This window comes from Lepidothrix coronata, unplaced genomic scaffold (genome assembly GCF_001604755.1).
Source record: "Lepidothrix coronata isolate B3197 unplaced genomic scaffold, Lepidothrix_coronata-1.0 Scaffold63, whole genome shotgun sequence".
In the NCBI taxonomy this organism is placed as follows: domain Eukaryota; kingdom Metazoa; phylum Chordata; class Aves; order Passeriformes; family Pipridae; genus Lepidothrix; species Lepidothrix coronata.
In genome coordinates this window covers 5066315-5082113 of record NW_016690243.1, presented here as the reverse complement: position 1 = coordinate 5082113, position 15799 = coordinate 5066315, and the positions used below count along the sequence as shown (strand labels likewise).

The following is a 15799-nucleotide window of genomic DNA, read 5'->3' as shown; positions in this document are numbered from 1 at the left end:
TGGAGTTATTCCACTTCATGTAAGCAATTAAATGCTTATAAGATCAAAGATTTGTAATCTGATCTATCATATTCCATGTAATTGACTTATTATTCTGTCACTGTCTCTGTCCCAATGAATATTTAATTTATGTACAATGAATAGCTTTAATAGGAGCTATCGTGTACTCATTAGCCCAGCGTCAAGGCTGGAGAGGAGTTCAGGAGGAAACTGAATAGATGCACATTCAGGCCCCCAGTGTGGACCAGGTACTGAGGTATCTGAAGCCAAATACACTCCCTGGTTTCCAGAAGAACTCATGCAGCCTCACCTTGAATATTGTGTGCAGTCTTGGTCACCACAATATAAGAAAGATATTAAGCTGTTAGAGTGTCCAAAGTAGGGCAATGAAGATGGTGAAGAGCCTTGAGGGAAAGCCATATGAGGAGCAGCTGAGGGCACTTGGTTTGTTCAACCTGCAGAAGAGGAGACTGAGGGGAGACCTCATTGCAGTCTACAACTTCCTCGTGAGGAGAAGAAGAGGGGGCAGGCACTGATCTGTTCTCTGTGGTGACCAGTGACAGCACTTGAGGGAATGGCCTAAAGTTGTGTGGTGCAATAAGAAGTGTCAGGGGAGGTTTAGGTTAGACATTAAAAAAAGTTTCTTCACCCAGAGGGTGGTTGGGTACTGCAACAGGCTCCACAGAGAAGTGGTCACAGTACCAAGCCTGATGGAATTCAAGAAGCATTTGGACAAGGCTCTTGTGCATGTAGTGTGACTCTTGGCTATGGTCCTGTAAACGGCCAGGAGTTAGACTCGATGATCCTTGTGGGTCCCTTCCAACTCAGCACATTCAGTGATTTTGTGATTTTTGTGAAGAGAAAAGGCTCTCACAGTCTTTCTCTCTCTCTTCGCTCCAAAGAAAAATGCCTCAGGCTGTTTGTGAGCAATTCAGAATGGGGAAAAAAATTGTAAGTCAAAAGTTCTGTCTGTGGAAAACCAGTTTCTCCCCAGCAGCAGAATCCAGAAGCCAGGAAATGAAGTTGGATTTTATGTCTTTGGCTCTACACAGGTGTGCATGCTGACAGATCATCTGATCCAGGAGTGGACACTTACACTTTCCACAACAAAGTACAAGTGAGAAGACCTCTTGATGAAACAAAGATGTATGGCATCTTTGCCACAGTCACACCGCCTACATAACATCTGGCCAGGTAAAAGTCAGGACAGCAGCAAGCTGAGACTATGCTAACAATATGCTTATTTGTCTCCATTAACGAAACAAATGCCGAGCTGTGCACTGTTGGTGTAAGAAAAATACACTTTCATTACAATAACACCTGTTGTTTATTTTAAATACCTTTTCCATCTTGCTTTGCAAGCTCTCTGATGCAAGGCTGTCTCGTACCTTGCATGCATACAAGAGGAGCACTCATTTCAGCTCAGAGCTCTAGGTGCTACACTGATAAAATTAATTAAAAACAATTGAAACAAAGTATAACATCATAAATTCGGAACAGTTCAGAATTAAAGCAAGAAAGCAATATTATTCTGCGTGTTCAGAGAAAATGAGAAACCTGCACTTTTCACACAGTATTAAATTGTTTGCTAACTTGCCATACTGGGCCTAAGCATCTACTGTTCTTTTCCTTACCTACAGCATGCCAGAGTTCACAGCATTTTAGAGACAGAAATCTATCAAAGCCTTTGACTCCATTTTACAGTATACGTCTCTATTAATAAAAAAGTATACCTAGTAAAATTTCAAATTATATGTTTAGTAGCGGTCCTACCTGTTCCACCTTGTTCGCTGTGTACTGCATTGCTTCATTATGCTGCTCTTCCAACATTTCCAAGTTTAACTCCTCTAAGAATTCATTCCTTTCATCATCCAGCCACCCTTCCTCCAGCTGCAAAGAATACATTAGTATATTATTTTATGTTAGCAAGGACACATGCTAAAATAGAGTAAACCCAAATGGCAATGCTCGACTAGTTCTTTTTATCCTAATGATTCTCTTCAGAAAGCCAGGCGGAAGGAGTTCACGTCTCAAAAAAAAAGGAGAAAAAGAAGAATAAAAAAATTGGACTCATGCCTTTTATCCTTTCGTAAAACAGTATGACTGATTTTCTCTCATAATGAAGGAAACTGCACAGCACAGACATTATTTCCTTTCAAAAGGTATGAAAGGCACAGCACATAATCCTGAAGCTGTCATGTTCATTACCACAGAGAGCCCCCACACTGAAAGAGTGGCAATGTTACTAATAGGGCCAGGAGGCAACCGGTCTCTTTTCTCTAACAACCTCCATCCCAGTGCTGTGCCCTGCTGCTGCCACCTCAATAGAATTCTTATGCTGTATTTCTGCCACCATTTTCCCATTGATCTTCCAGGTAAACAAATAAAGAGAGCAGGGTCACAGAAAAATGTGATGACTTGAAGGGAGGCAATTTTTGGTGTCCCAGTGTGTCTGGAAGCAAGGCTTATCCATTTGTTTGGGTTTTTTTCCCTGAGTATAAAACAATACTTTGACATTTGGTGAAGACAGTGTTGTAAAAGGACAGGAGGGAATACTATGTTTTCTGTCAAGTGCGTATATCCTCTTCCCGCACCCATTTTATGCCCTTCACATCTTTCTAAACTGATAAAACAAGCACCCTGGCCTGTTACTCTTCCCATTTTGTTCATTATGCACATGTGTGAATATGGCACACATCCATTTGTATCTGCAATTCCTTGCCAGATGGCACGCTGCATCGAAAAGAAAAACTGGTCAGTGGCACTCCTGGCTGTAACGACAGGACTGTAGCAGAAGGAAACACTCATTGTTTTGTCATTGATGAAGAAACCAGATGATGACGGTGACGAAAACATGCTATAAGAGAAAATCCTCAGCATTAGACAATTAAAAGACCACCAACTACTCATATTCCAAGACAGCAAGAGCAATGTAGCACAGGCCAGCACCTACAGCAGAAGTACCAACTGTCTCAAAGCCAGAATAGCTCCGGCCCCAGATGTCAGTCAGAAAAGTTACACCAAGCCAGCAAGTAGTAGTTCCAAACTACACAAGAAGTGACTGATGCTGTGCAGTACTTCTAACTGAATACAGGCAGGAAACCAGTGTTTCCTTTACAAACTCTGTTGTGGTTTTGCCCATGTCAATGCACTCTTTTCTCTCATAAAGAGTATAAGCCTTTCACCATTTCCCTTGGCAAAGGCAGCCTCCTACAGTTTGGGATTAGGAGGAGACTACTTTTCTTAAGGACATACAATTTTTGTTTGTCCTTAATGAGACTTTCAAATCATTCTATGAAACATCTGGTAATGACCACCGGTTTTCCTTACTTGTCTTGTTTATTTTTTTCCCCAAGGAAAGAATGAACACAGCCATCCTCAAAGGTAAAGGATGCAGTTTAATTTCCCTCATTTGAGGAAACTGCAGATCAACAAATCTGGAAGATGAAAGTTGAACCTCATTTGGGCCAATCTGCTGCTTTGTGGTATCTAACTAATGATAACATTTATGCTATGTTACAGATTTTAGAATAAAACTAATATATGGCTTAGCATACATGTGCAGTACATACCCTGCGTACACATACACACATCAGAACGCACACGCATGGGTGTGTGAGCTCCTCTGGTGCTCTGTCTCAAAGCCTAATCATTCATCGTTATTCACTGCACGAATACATGGCCAGAGAGGTTTTCTTCCCTGTTACGGAAAGAATGTGCTCAGCAGTCACCCTTCAAGACTGCATTTCTGCCATTACCATTTTCTATCTAGAAAAGAAAAGCCTGCTTAATCCTGCTGTCTTTTACCAGAGTCAAAGCAACACAACTAGCAGAAATGAGTTGACAGCCTGATCTCTGACATACTCTGGCTTTTCCAAAGCTTTTGTATGAGTATGTTCTTAAAACACATAAACTAAACAAAAAAATCCAACACCGAAGTCCCAAACCTAAACCAAACCACATTTTATAATTTGTAAGGAGCATCTATATGGGAAGCTACATTGGTACAGATAAGTACTCCCTTAACTCAGATAGATGTAATTTTTTCATGTTGACCAATCTAAACAAATACAGAGAATGAATTTTCCCTGAGCATCTATCTTATAAGTGGGTAGGTTTCTGTTCCCTACTGAAAAACAATAAGTTGAAAAAATTCTTTCAAAATTCTGCAATTGAAGGCTACAATTTTGCAATATAAACTGAGGCATGGCTTTTTTTCCCTGTACTTTGTCACCAGTTTTATGGGAATTGTTTAGATTCTTGAAAAACATAAAGGAAATGAATGCTGAAGTTGTGACTCCTTTATAACTACTCTATTCAAGCAGAGATTCCAAGTCGATTACACTTACTTAATTTAATTTATACAGAGTATGCAGCTAGCGAGACTGAGTCAGATCAATAACATGAGAGACAAAGGGCAACATAGCCAACTCTGAATTGCTGGCAGATAGAACAGTGAAAATATAATGTCTTTATGCTTTGCAAAGGCCTACAAATGGAATATAAAGAGAAGTACAAACAGTAGTCTTCTACCACTCTACCAATCCTTTAATCTGATGATGAATCTAACATCTGCCCCCTGCAGTGATATTAAAAATTCTTGGCATGGTAAGATTCTTGACATTGGCAGAATCTTATTTTTAAAACCATAAAAATATTTCTAAAGCTTTTGAAAATGCACGTTTTTGTGACCAAAGTGCTTTAAAACCAATTTGATTCCTGTTTGCTGAATGGTATTGTAGTGAAAGTCCTATAATTGACACATAAACAAATCATTTACATGCCTGCTTATAAGCATATAGCATAAAAAGACACCTCACCAGTGACAAGCTACAGCTTTGTGTAAATTCATATAAATTATAAAGTTCTCATAAAAGATAAAATTGACAAAGGTAAGTATGGGAAATTTATCCCCTGAATAAATCAGAATCATGTAATGAGTAACGTATAGTTTTCAAGTTCTACTTCATATTTTACTAATACCATATTAGTCCTGCCAGCTTTATTTATACACCTGCTTACTCTGCTGGAAAAGAAATTGCTTAGTTTGGGGAAAACAAGCCCTAATAATATCATATTATTTTCTTTGCTAGCTAAACAGGGGAAGCTCCGCAATTATCTGCTTGCTCCTTTTGTCAGTAACTTTGGCTTTCCTATTTCTAGGCGGTTCATTAGTTACAGTGACAGTGAATGCATGGTATAACCCAGGTTCTGGCTCAGTGCATCTATTTAGTCTAACCTGCATCTCCGGTCTTGCAACCAGCAACACAATTTTCTTGCATTCTTCGCTGGAGAGCAGTGCCACTGCCTCTTCACGATTCTGGACATCTTGGCCATTTATCTAGAAAACAAATGAAAGCAGCACATTAGTTTCTATTTCCACAAAGCAACACACAATAAAGGGCAGATATCAGCTCATTTGTGCTGAATGTATGGACAATGAAAATTGTGCAACGGGCTCATCTTCAGCCCCTCAGTGGTAAGTGCCTTCGCTCAATTATGCGCTTACTGTAAGAGCTGTATTGATCGTTGAAGGATGGTGGACATCAGAGGAAGCAGTTATGTTCATAAATGTCCAACCTGCGCCCTGGTAACATACATCTAGCAACACAATTAACCAGCCCTTGACAGGTGACGTTCATCTTTCTCCGTTCAGAGTAATGGAAGTGTCACTCTGAGATAATAGTGCTGGTGGAAGCAAGACTGGTAATGCTACAGCTGAAATCAGTCACACTGTATTCTGGTAGAGAGCCAATTAGAGAGCTACAGTATTATCTCTCACCAGGCAATACTTACAGGCCACTGCTTATTGCCGCTCCATTTAATCATTTCATATTTCTGTAGACAGCTTAGTAGACAGAACCACACAAAACATATGTATCCCCCTTACAAGGGGATAATCAAAATAAAAGTGGTTCTTCCATGAGACTGTGCTTTTCTTGCTACCTTTCTCCTAATCTGTCAGTTCATTAAAACAACCACATCCACCACTACATGGTAACAAACACAATTTGCATTGTCCAAAACCCTTTATTGAGGGCATCAAATAAAAATCTTATTTCCCACATACATTTCATTTTGTCCACTTCACAGCACAAGAAGGATTATTCTCATTGTGGCAACAAAACCTCAAAAATTTGATCTATTTGAAAAAGGGTGAAAACAAAATCAGAAGACAGAAGGATCTGAATACTTGAGGGAAAAAAAATCTAATGGTTCAATTTCAAAGTAGCAGAAACTTCTGGTTGTAAATGAAAGAGAAAGTTGAATTTCTGCATATATGTTTGGCCTGACTCAAAATACGGCTTAAATTCAGATTAAAGAAAACTCCAGTGTACCCTGATGACCTAACTGGCAATGAGTGAAACGTCTGAGACAGTTCAAAGCTTACATAGCTGTGGTCTCTGGGAGACCAGACAACCCAGGTAACACAGTGCTGCTCTAACCTGAAAAACAGAGATGCAACCACAGAGAGGCTCAGGAACAGATTTCCATCTTGTGCAAAACATCCCCAGTCATGGTGGCCGCTCCAGTGACTCTTATCAGCTGAGTAACTCCTCCTTGCGGACCCCAGAGGGGGCAGCCAGGCTGTTCCCGTGGAGGTGCCCACCCCGCCTCAGCTGCACCATCATGTGGGATGAACAGGACTTCAGCCTGCCCCACGGCATCTGACCCTGTTGGACAGCACTTAGACTGGAGGTTCACAGCTAAAAATAGCAGAAGTTTAGACAAGTGCCACTAAGACTGTCCTTATAAAACGTTTCCTTGACTTTGCAACATTTCATGTAAAATACTCAGGGAGTTTTCAGTTGCTTAAGGAAACTGTGAAGGTTGGCAATTTCTGAGAAGGGAGCAGTTAACAGCCTCAAAAATGAGAGGAAACCTACTGTAATTTTGTGAGGAATACACAAAAGAGAGAATCTCCCTCAACCAATGCCACCTGTCACCCACAGAAAATGCCCCCATGCTCAGGGATCTGTCTCTCTCCCAGCCTCAGTGTAATCCCCCCATAATGGCACTGTCACCTTCTATTTCTCTGAGTTACTTCATCAATAAGAGTAGATAGAGGTTCAATGCATTTTCAGATATGAAAGTAAACCCCACATAACTCTCTGGGTGTTAACTTTAATGATCAAACTCATAGCTATATATCAGCACTGACATTAAAGTAATGCTCCAGTCCACAAGAGGATGGCAGAATTATCTACGTTTTCTCTCATCCCCAGAGCCTTTACTCAAAATTGAAATGAATTTCATTAGGAACTGGAGAACATTCACCTGACCTGCTGTTGGCTGTCCACCCAGAAACTTTACAAAGCAAGGAAAGTAGCAAAAAATGGAAGTACTCTCAATAGAGTAGTTCCTTATTTTGACAAACATAGAGTCAGAATGAAAGTTGTTTCTACTCGGTTGAATAAAAAAGGGGTGTTTTTCTGATTTTTGAAAGTTAAAAATACCGTTATATCCTGTTTTCTTTCTTCAGTAGGTATTTTACAGAATGACATAGAAGGCAGTGCCCTGACTTTCCTCTCCTAGTTGCACCACCTGGTGTGGTCCCTTCACCCCAAGTCCTGTTGAGGACCTCACTTCCCTCACACCGTGGCACCTGTGTCTTCTGGGGGAGAACATTGTCCTGTGAATATTTTTACAGTCCCAACCACATAGAGAATAAACCAGTAGCCCCTGAGTGAGCCCTGACATTAAAATCTAATTTATTATTTCCTCTCCAGACAATGGGCCACTTTGGCAAGCCAGGTGGTAGACCCTGTTGTGTAGCTACACTCCAAAAGGTGATGTAAGCTGGACTAGGATAAGAGATACAGCTACAAGTTTCAGCAAAGACATTTCCTGCACAAATGAAAAGCTTGGAAGGAAGGAACAGACTGATCTTGTGACAAACTGAAAGCTCATGCGTTAATGAAGGGCAATCATGGACTATGTTACAGAAAAGCAACCTGTGATCATCAGGAGCTGCTTCTGGGGTGTCAGTGAAAAAAGGTCAAAATGCAAGGGTAATCAACTCAGAACCTGAATTAAAATGCTACAATACAGCAAAGAGTTTCCTGTTTAGTGATTTTTGGTAGCTGTTTTGTGATTTTGCACTAGGGCAAAAAATGTACTATCCACTGCCTGTTAAAAAAGGGAAACCCATTGCCATTCTAGCTACTTCATTCTCTGCACAGGTTCATTTCCCTCCTCCAGAGCCAGGAGCTAGCTACCCTCACCCACAGGAGCTATGCTGTATCACAAAAACCTATCTTCGGGGCAGTTCTTTCAGTGAGCAGATAACAGAAATGAAGGGGGGAAAAAAAAGCCAGGATGGTGGGTAAGAAAACAATTCAGAAAAGGGGTGTTTTATTGGGGAAGGAAAGAAAACATTAACAAAGGCTTAATGAACTCCCTACTTAAGTATGTTCAGGATCATCCTTCTCTAATAGCACATTTTCTGTATGAAAACTCTTATCATCTATGCTCAGCAGAAATGAGCTTTACCCAAATTTATGCGATTGGTGAATGAGCAGCAAATCTCTGACACTCATATCTACAGGATCCTGTTTAGAATTTGACACTGAGATGAACGTAGTAGAAATGAGATTTTCTAATAAATATGGGGGAAAAAAAAGACATAGGATGTAAATGCATGAGCCAGAACGAGTTTATCAGTCTCACTTTTCAGTACACGCACTCTAGCTCCCAGCTATTGTGTTAAAAAATAGACAGACATGGATTTTCTCATCGATCACAGTAACAAAGAGAACTTCCTTCCCTCATTAACAGTCCACAGAGAAGATGGCACTGCATGTTTGTCTGAAGAATGAGTTTCATGAAGAGTCTGTTGTCACATACTTGCAAAATGCGGTCTCCTTCACGGATCCGTCCATCTCTGGCAGCAATGCTGTTTGGATCAACCTGCACGGGACAATATCCATTAACTGAACATGAAAAGATTTTTAAAGGAAATTGTAACAGGTGCACAATTGCATGTTTAGAAAAAGTACCATTTTTACACCATACAGAGGCAAGCTGAAGTTTCCCTTAGAGTCACATGAACTCAACAGTTCTTTAAATGATTGTATAAGCTTGTTTCAGATAAAAGGCCTCAAAACAGAAAGGGTGAAAGGGTAGGGAGCATATGATTTTCAGATTAATACTTTCCTATGCCACTGCCAGGCATTAACCTTCAGCTGTCAGAGCATTGAAAAAATTCTACCATGTAGGAAAACCAGAACATTTCAGATATAATCCTGGAGTGTATTAAGAGATTCATGAACTTTCTTTGCCCTCACAAGGTCAAACAGACTTTAACAGCAGTGCTTATACAACTGGTGGAAGACATAGTCCTGGGTAATGTATATTAATTCCTCATTCTTTTTCCAAGGCTGTGCTTTTCAGCTTCTTTGACATTGCTACTGGCCTGTGAATATGCAATCTTGCTTTCATCCCCATTCACTGATACATAGGAGAATTGTCTTTACCGATCCTCTCTGTCCATGAGCTTCACTCAGAATTTAGAATCACAGAATCACATAACTTCTCAAATTGGAAGGGACCCATAAGGTTAATGAAATCCAACAACCTTTTCCTCACAGAACTACCTAAAACTAAACAATATGACTAAAAGAATCATCCAGTTGCTCCTTGAACTTGGTCAGGCTTGGTGCTGTGACCACTTTCCTGGGGAGCCTGCTCCAGGAACCTACCACCCTTTTAAGTGAAGAACCTTTTCTTAATGTCCAAATTTGGTTCAACATGTTGAAAAAGCAACAAATTTGGATCACAGTTCATGCAGAAAAATCACCAGTGAGCTTGGACTCAGCAGTGACCTTGCACTCACAAGAGTTCTGCTTTACCCAAAAAAAAACCCTCTTTGAATGGCTGGAGACTCAAAGGGAGATAGTGTTCCTGGAAGTCTTGTGGACTGACCAGTGAAACACTAAAACCCTGTGTGGTGTGCCACATTTTATGAGTGAAGCAAATGAAATCTGAGGGTTCATCCCATTTCAGTATCCAGTATTCTGTTTTTTGTTTTTCCAACAATTCATCTCCCAAGCTACTCTCTCCACCCACCTGTGATATGTCTGTGTGTACCACAACTGCAACAAAAGCAAAAATAATACAATAATGACTGACCACTGTTATGATTACCAAGGCTGTAGCAGGGGGAGAATGCAAGCAGGGTGTGGAGAAAGCACTTTTCTCCCTTAAAGAACTTCCTGATTTCCATCATAAGGGCACATTTCTTTAAAAATTCAGATTATGCACAGACTGCTTTGTACTTCCCTAACTGTGATGTTGTAATTAAAAGCACTTACATTAAAGAAGCCCACCTTAATAACTACACTGCTTGGACAACATGATTTAAACTAATAATATAAATTAATTGAGAGGGACACAAGCTGGTTGCAGGCTGACACTTTTGCACTCTGGTCTCAGAGCACTTGCTTGTACATTCCCTGGCACATTTAGCCCTCCACCACGAGCATCTCCCATATTCCTCCCCAGTGCCATGTCCTTACCTCACTGACATAGATTCCTGTGTCCTCCTCATCATCGGTTCTGTAACAGACAGTCAGCCCCAGCTTCTCCTGGCTGCCAATGCGGCACAGCTCCACCTCCTACAAGAAAATATACAGGTTTGTGTGGTGGCTCTTACCAAGGGTGGGCAAAACTGTGCAGGACAGGGCAGCACCAAGCCACTGACATCCTCATACTGTATGACCTATTCATACCGCTCAGTCTTAAGACACAATATTTTGTCTGCATCTTTAAGGGGAAAACTATTCTGAGAACTAAGAAGGAAATTGCAGGTTCAAGCAGTACATTGCAGGTTCAAGCTATATAAACTGTTCAGTAAGACAGGCCAAACTTTGAGAAATATAGCTGTGCTTCGATTTTGCAGGTTTTTGACTTTTGGATAATAGAAACTGGCTTACAACAGATTGCATAGTCATTCTAGTCCCGTCATTCTAGTCATTCTAGTCCCAGCTATTGATTTATAGGATATGAGACAGACTGGCTAGACATCCATCAATCCATCACACAAGTGCCACTCCCTTATAACAGCAATCCGTGCCATAAAGCAAAAACATAGCCTTCCATTAATACCATAATTCTTTCCTTGGCCAGTTTAGTGACATAGCTTCAATGCAGAAGCTGTTAGATAACAGAAGGATCCTTCAAGGAATCTCCTGTGGAACTGAACAGCCTTGGCATCTTCCTCAATTGCGAGGTGATGCAGAAAACATATTTTTAGTGTCAGTTGTTCCAGCAGTGGAATCTTATTAAAAGTGCAAGTTTTAGGGCAGATGGCACACTGATAACTACTACATCCATCCATCTGAGTTGAGCATCTTTAGGGTTTCTTAGAGGAACTGTTCACAAAAAATGCAAAACTGCACTTATCTTGAACACTGTGAAAAAAAGAATTGTAATAAAGCAGAATGAACCCAATAACACAGAGTATTAGCTTGGTTGCAAATGGGAAACTTTAGCTGATATTTGTATTTAAAGGGAGTCTGCAAGTGACACTTGGACCTTAACAGCTTCTGCTTCTGAGGCTGTGCAATAAAAGAAGAGAGACCAATCTGTGCTTCAGTTCTCAGTCTGCGATACAGAGTTTGTTCCTTCCCATCCCCATAGATGTCATGCAGACTAATTCACAAACAGGCACAGGGTGCACAGCAGTGGTGACTCACTACTGAATCCAATGAGTTATGGGGACCAGGTGTCAAGATGCCACAACGTACAGAAGAACCTGCACTTCACACACATGGGTTAGCCAATGAGCCTCGTGACATTTTCATTTCAGCTGAACATCTTTCACAAAGTGCACTGCTATGGTTCGCTCCCCTACCCCCTCACCAATGTACAAATCTACGTATGTTTACTACCTGCACAAACCCTGTAAGCTTCTCCCTGGACTTTGGACATTCAATGTATTAACAAAAAGTAAGAAAATGTAGGAAAAAAACCCACAAAGCCTGTAGCATTCTTCAGTTTTTCTTAAAAATGGCAGGAGTTTTATGTAGCATGGTAAAGAGTGGAATTATTAACCACTACACATTACACATTGGGTTTGAAAGAAGAAACACAAGATAATGTTTTATTAGGGAAAACAACTACAGTGACCTGATTTTGGCACCAGAAGCAAAAGTATGTGTACTGAAGGGAGGCCTATTCAAAACCCATAATAATTGATGCCTCCACAGGGAAAGAACACTTGACTAGAACTGTAATATTAGGGAGAAATTACAGTAACAAAATGGCTTCAATTACAGCAACAAGGTATACTTTTAAGGAATAGAGAAGCTTGTGGTCCCATGGAGGCCTATAAGGAAACCTAAATACACCATAAAAGACTGAAACTGGGACCTTTAAATCAAGGTAAATGAGGATCTGTGCACAAGCAGAAATCCAATGACTTTCACTGTCCTGCTGGCACAACCTCCCGTATCCCCACATTAAGGCTGGACAGGGGCCCCACGGACTGCTTTGAACACAATTTCTTTGGATGGGAACAACCTTGAAGCTCTCATGGATGATTTGTTTCAAAATGTTACTGCAAAGCTGTACCAACGTTTCAGGCTGCAAACAAACTGAATCCTGTCAGTGTACTGGCTCAATAAGCAGAATAATTTAACCATTTAGGGCATGAAAGAACAAAGGAAAATGAAGATGACCCAACAGGCTTCATCCTGGGAGTCCAAGAGATTTGCTAAAATTGTCTCTGGGAACCAGCTGATGACAAGTATCAGTGACTAACACCCTCTGACTGGGATGCAACAGCCCTGGCTGCTCATAGTACCTGGGCTACCATGGCTTTTGTTTCTCCATTCTGGTAGCAGAGTTTAGAGCTGAGATCAGTACTCGGTGTTCTTGGATTACCTCTTTCCTAAATGACTAAATGGGGTGGAGTCTGATGACTGTGCACGGCTGTGACCACTTAGAAGGTGTAGATACCTAACACTCAGATACTGGTACTTTGTGTGAAAAGCCCAATAACCATTTCATATTTTCCAGTCTAGATGCAAGTACATACTCAAATAATATCTCATTCAGCATGAGGGAGAAGTTGGATGAGGTCTCTTGCCTTTCATTGGAAGTCATTCCAAATAATTGCATTTTGCCCATGGCACATCTGCCCTACTAACCTCACAGCATCGTCTTTTTAACCAGAAACATGATATCCTGGTCACAAGCAAACAAACCAGGGTTGAAAAGACATCTTTGGAAAATTCAAAAACACTTTGCATAAAATATTAAATCATCTCTAAGAGCAAAAGCCCATAAGTATCATCTTTAACTCTGTGTAACAAAAACATCTGAAACAATTACAACAGATAAGCGGCAACTGAGACACTAGAGAACCTGGACCATCATGGTCAAATACAATTGACGTATTTTGTGACAGATGCTTTTTAGTGTGGGAGTTTTTTTCACAGAACCACAGAATCACATAATATGCCGAGATGGAAGGGACCCACAGGGATTATTGAGTCCAACTCTTAGCCCTGCACAGGACCATCCCCAAGAGTCACACCATGTGCCCGAAAGTATTATACAAATGCTTCTTGAACTCTGTCGGGCTTGGTGCTGGGACCACTTCTCTAGGGAGCCTGTTCCAGCACCCAACCACCCTCTGGAGGAAGAATCTTTTTCTAACGTCTAACGTAAACATCGCCTGATACAACCTCAAGCCATTCCCTTGGGTCCTGTCACTGGTCACCACAGAGAAGAGATTAGTGTCTGCCCCTCCTTTTCCCCTCACAAGGAAGCTGTAGACTGCAATGAGGTCTCCCCTCAGATTCCTCTTCTCCAGGCTGAACAGACCAAGTGACCTCAGCCGCTCTTCATACAGCTTCCCCTCAAGGCCTTTCTTCACCGTCTTCATTGCTCTCCTTTAGACACTGTCTAATAGCTCTTTCTTATATTGCAGTGCCCAAAACTTCACACAATATTCAAGGTGAGGTTACCCCAGTGCAGAGCAGAGCAGGACAATCCCCTCCCTTGACTGGCTGGCAATGCTTTGCCTGATGGCCCCCAGGACGTGGTTGGCCCCAGTGGCTGCCAGGGCACTGCTGACTTATATTCAACTTGCCATTGATCAGGACCCCCAGGTCCCTTTCTGTGGCACTGCTTTCCAGCATCTCATTCCCCCGCCTATATGAACAACCATGGTTGGCCCATCCCAGGCACAGAATCTGTCACTTTCCCTTGTTGAACTTCATATGGTTGCTGATTGCCCAGTCCTTTAATTTGTCAAGGTCTCTCTCACTAATGGCTTTTAACAGAAGAAACAGTAAGTTTGGCAGCAGTACATTTGTAAGAATGTAATTTCCTTCTCTGAAATCCCTTTAGATATGTGCACACGGGTGCGCACACACGCAGACGCCTTCTCTTTGGTTTTGTCAGTGTGTATGTAGGGACTGAACTGACGGTCTTCAAAACTCAGCATTTTAAAAAATCTACCAGAAACAATATTTGGATATTCATGAATAGTGCTGACAGACAGATGGTGGGAGGAGAAGGACTGAAGAGAGAGCTCAGGAGATGATAGCCTCCCTGTCTTTTGGGCACACTGGGGCAGCCGCCTCTCAACATGAAGAGTATTCTACTGCCAAGTGACAGAAATCAATGCCAAATTGCTAACTCTTTGATTTGCTGCTTCTTTTCTCTGTTTGGGCAGTATAAAAATTCAGTGTATTGCCACAGTTTAGGCAACACTTTAAAGCGTTTTGCCAAAAATTATTTGGTTAAAAGACAAACATGGAAACTAGAATAAGGACTACCCCCTCTTGAAAGACTCAGATGCAAATTTCCAAAGTAGCTAACTTCTTCAGACATGGGAAGAAAGAACAAAGAGGTGCAGATCATGCTTCTGAAGGTTTGAAACTGGTTATATTGATCATCCTCTAAAGTGATGGAGGAGTGGCTGTAGCCTGTGGCTCCTGGCCAAAGGCCGACATTCTTCAATGATGGAAAAGCAGTTTACAGGCTATCAGCCTCAGGACACATAAGACCAAACAATCAGCTGTCACCTCTTTGTGGAGGAAGAGTAGGTTACTACTGTCATTTCTCTCAAGTGTTAGAAGAGTAAATTATAAACATCAGCAAGTGGGTTGTTGGCTTTCCAGAATTGCTGAAAAAAGGTTAAACGCTATTAAAGGAGACCTTGTAAAAGTTAGTAGTTAAAGTGGGTCTTTCTACTAAGAGCTAGATTACACAGAGTAAAGATTGATGGTCTGGTACAAAAGAGACCATGAACCCTTCCATGATCAGTCTTTTAGGGGGAAGAAGAACTCTGAACTTTTCACATTTTCCCTCCACACTGGAAAACAGACTACAACCTAAGAGGGAAGTTGGTAAGGTTTCTTCTCACTGTGCACAGATGTTGACAAGAGTTATTCACCTGGTCACCATGTGCTGGAATAACTGCACACGCGGAAAACTTAACTCTGCCACATTTTGATTTGTTGGCCACTCTGCCAATGGTGTCTACTAAGATTTTTGAATCCCTCCCCACTTTCTGTCAGGATTAGCTACTCCCTGTTCAACACCCCATTTAAAGTGTGGCTGAGCTCTGTCATTCCCTCCCACCTCCATTCAAACCATCCCATCCCAACACCTCTCTACCAACAGAATCCTTCCATTTTCATCTTCAAAACCATCTCAGTTCACTCTTTCCCTAAGGGACCCTTAACCCGTACTTCACACACAGTAGCCTCACTCACCATTTTCTCCCCTTTCCCACCAAATGTTTCCATTCTTATTAAGTGCCCATGTTCATACAGCCCCCACA

General features: G+C 41.4%; 1 protein-coding gene across 3 annotated transcripts in view; it reads right to left on the bottom strand.

Moving 5' to 3' along the window:
• PDZRN4 (PDZ domain containing ring finger 4) overlaps window positions 1–15799 on the bottom strand; it is a 245384-nt gene that overhangs the window by 6708 nt on the left and 222877 nt on the right. For 2 of the 3 annotated variants that reach the window (XM_017817799.1, XM_017817802.1), the window contains 4 exons: window positions 10518–10616; window positions 8848–8910; window positions 5240–5341; window positions 1774–1890 (listed from right to left, as the gene is read on the bottom strand). In XM_017817799.1, coding sequence (XP_017673288.1) covers window positions 1774–1890; window positions 5240–5341; window positions 8848–8910; window positions 10518–10616 — 381 coding nt within the window. The remainder of the gene's footprint in view (window positions 1–1773; window positions 1891–5239; window positions 5342–8847; window positions 8911–10517; window positions 10617–15799) is intronic. The other variant, XM_017817801.1, reaches the window with a different exon arrangement.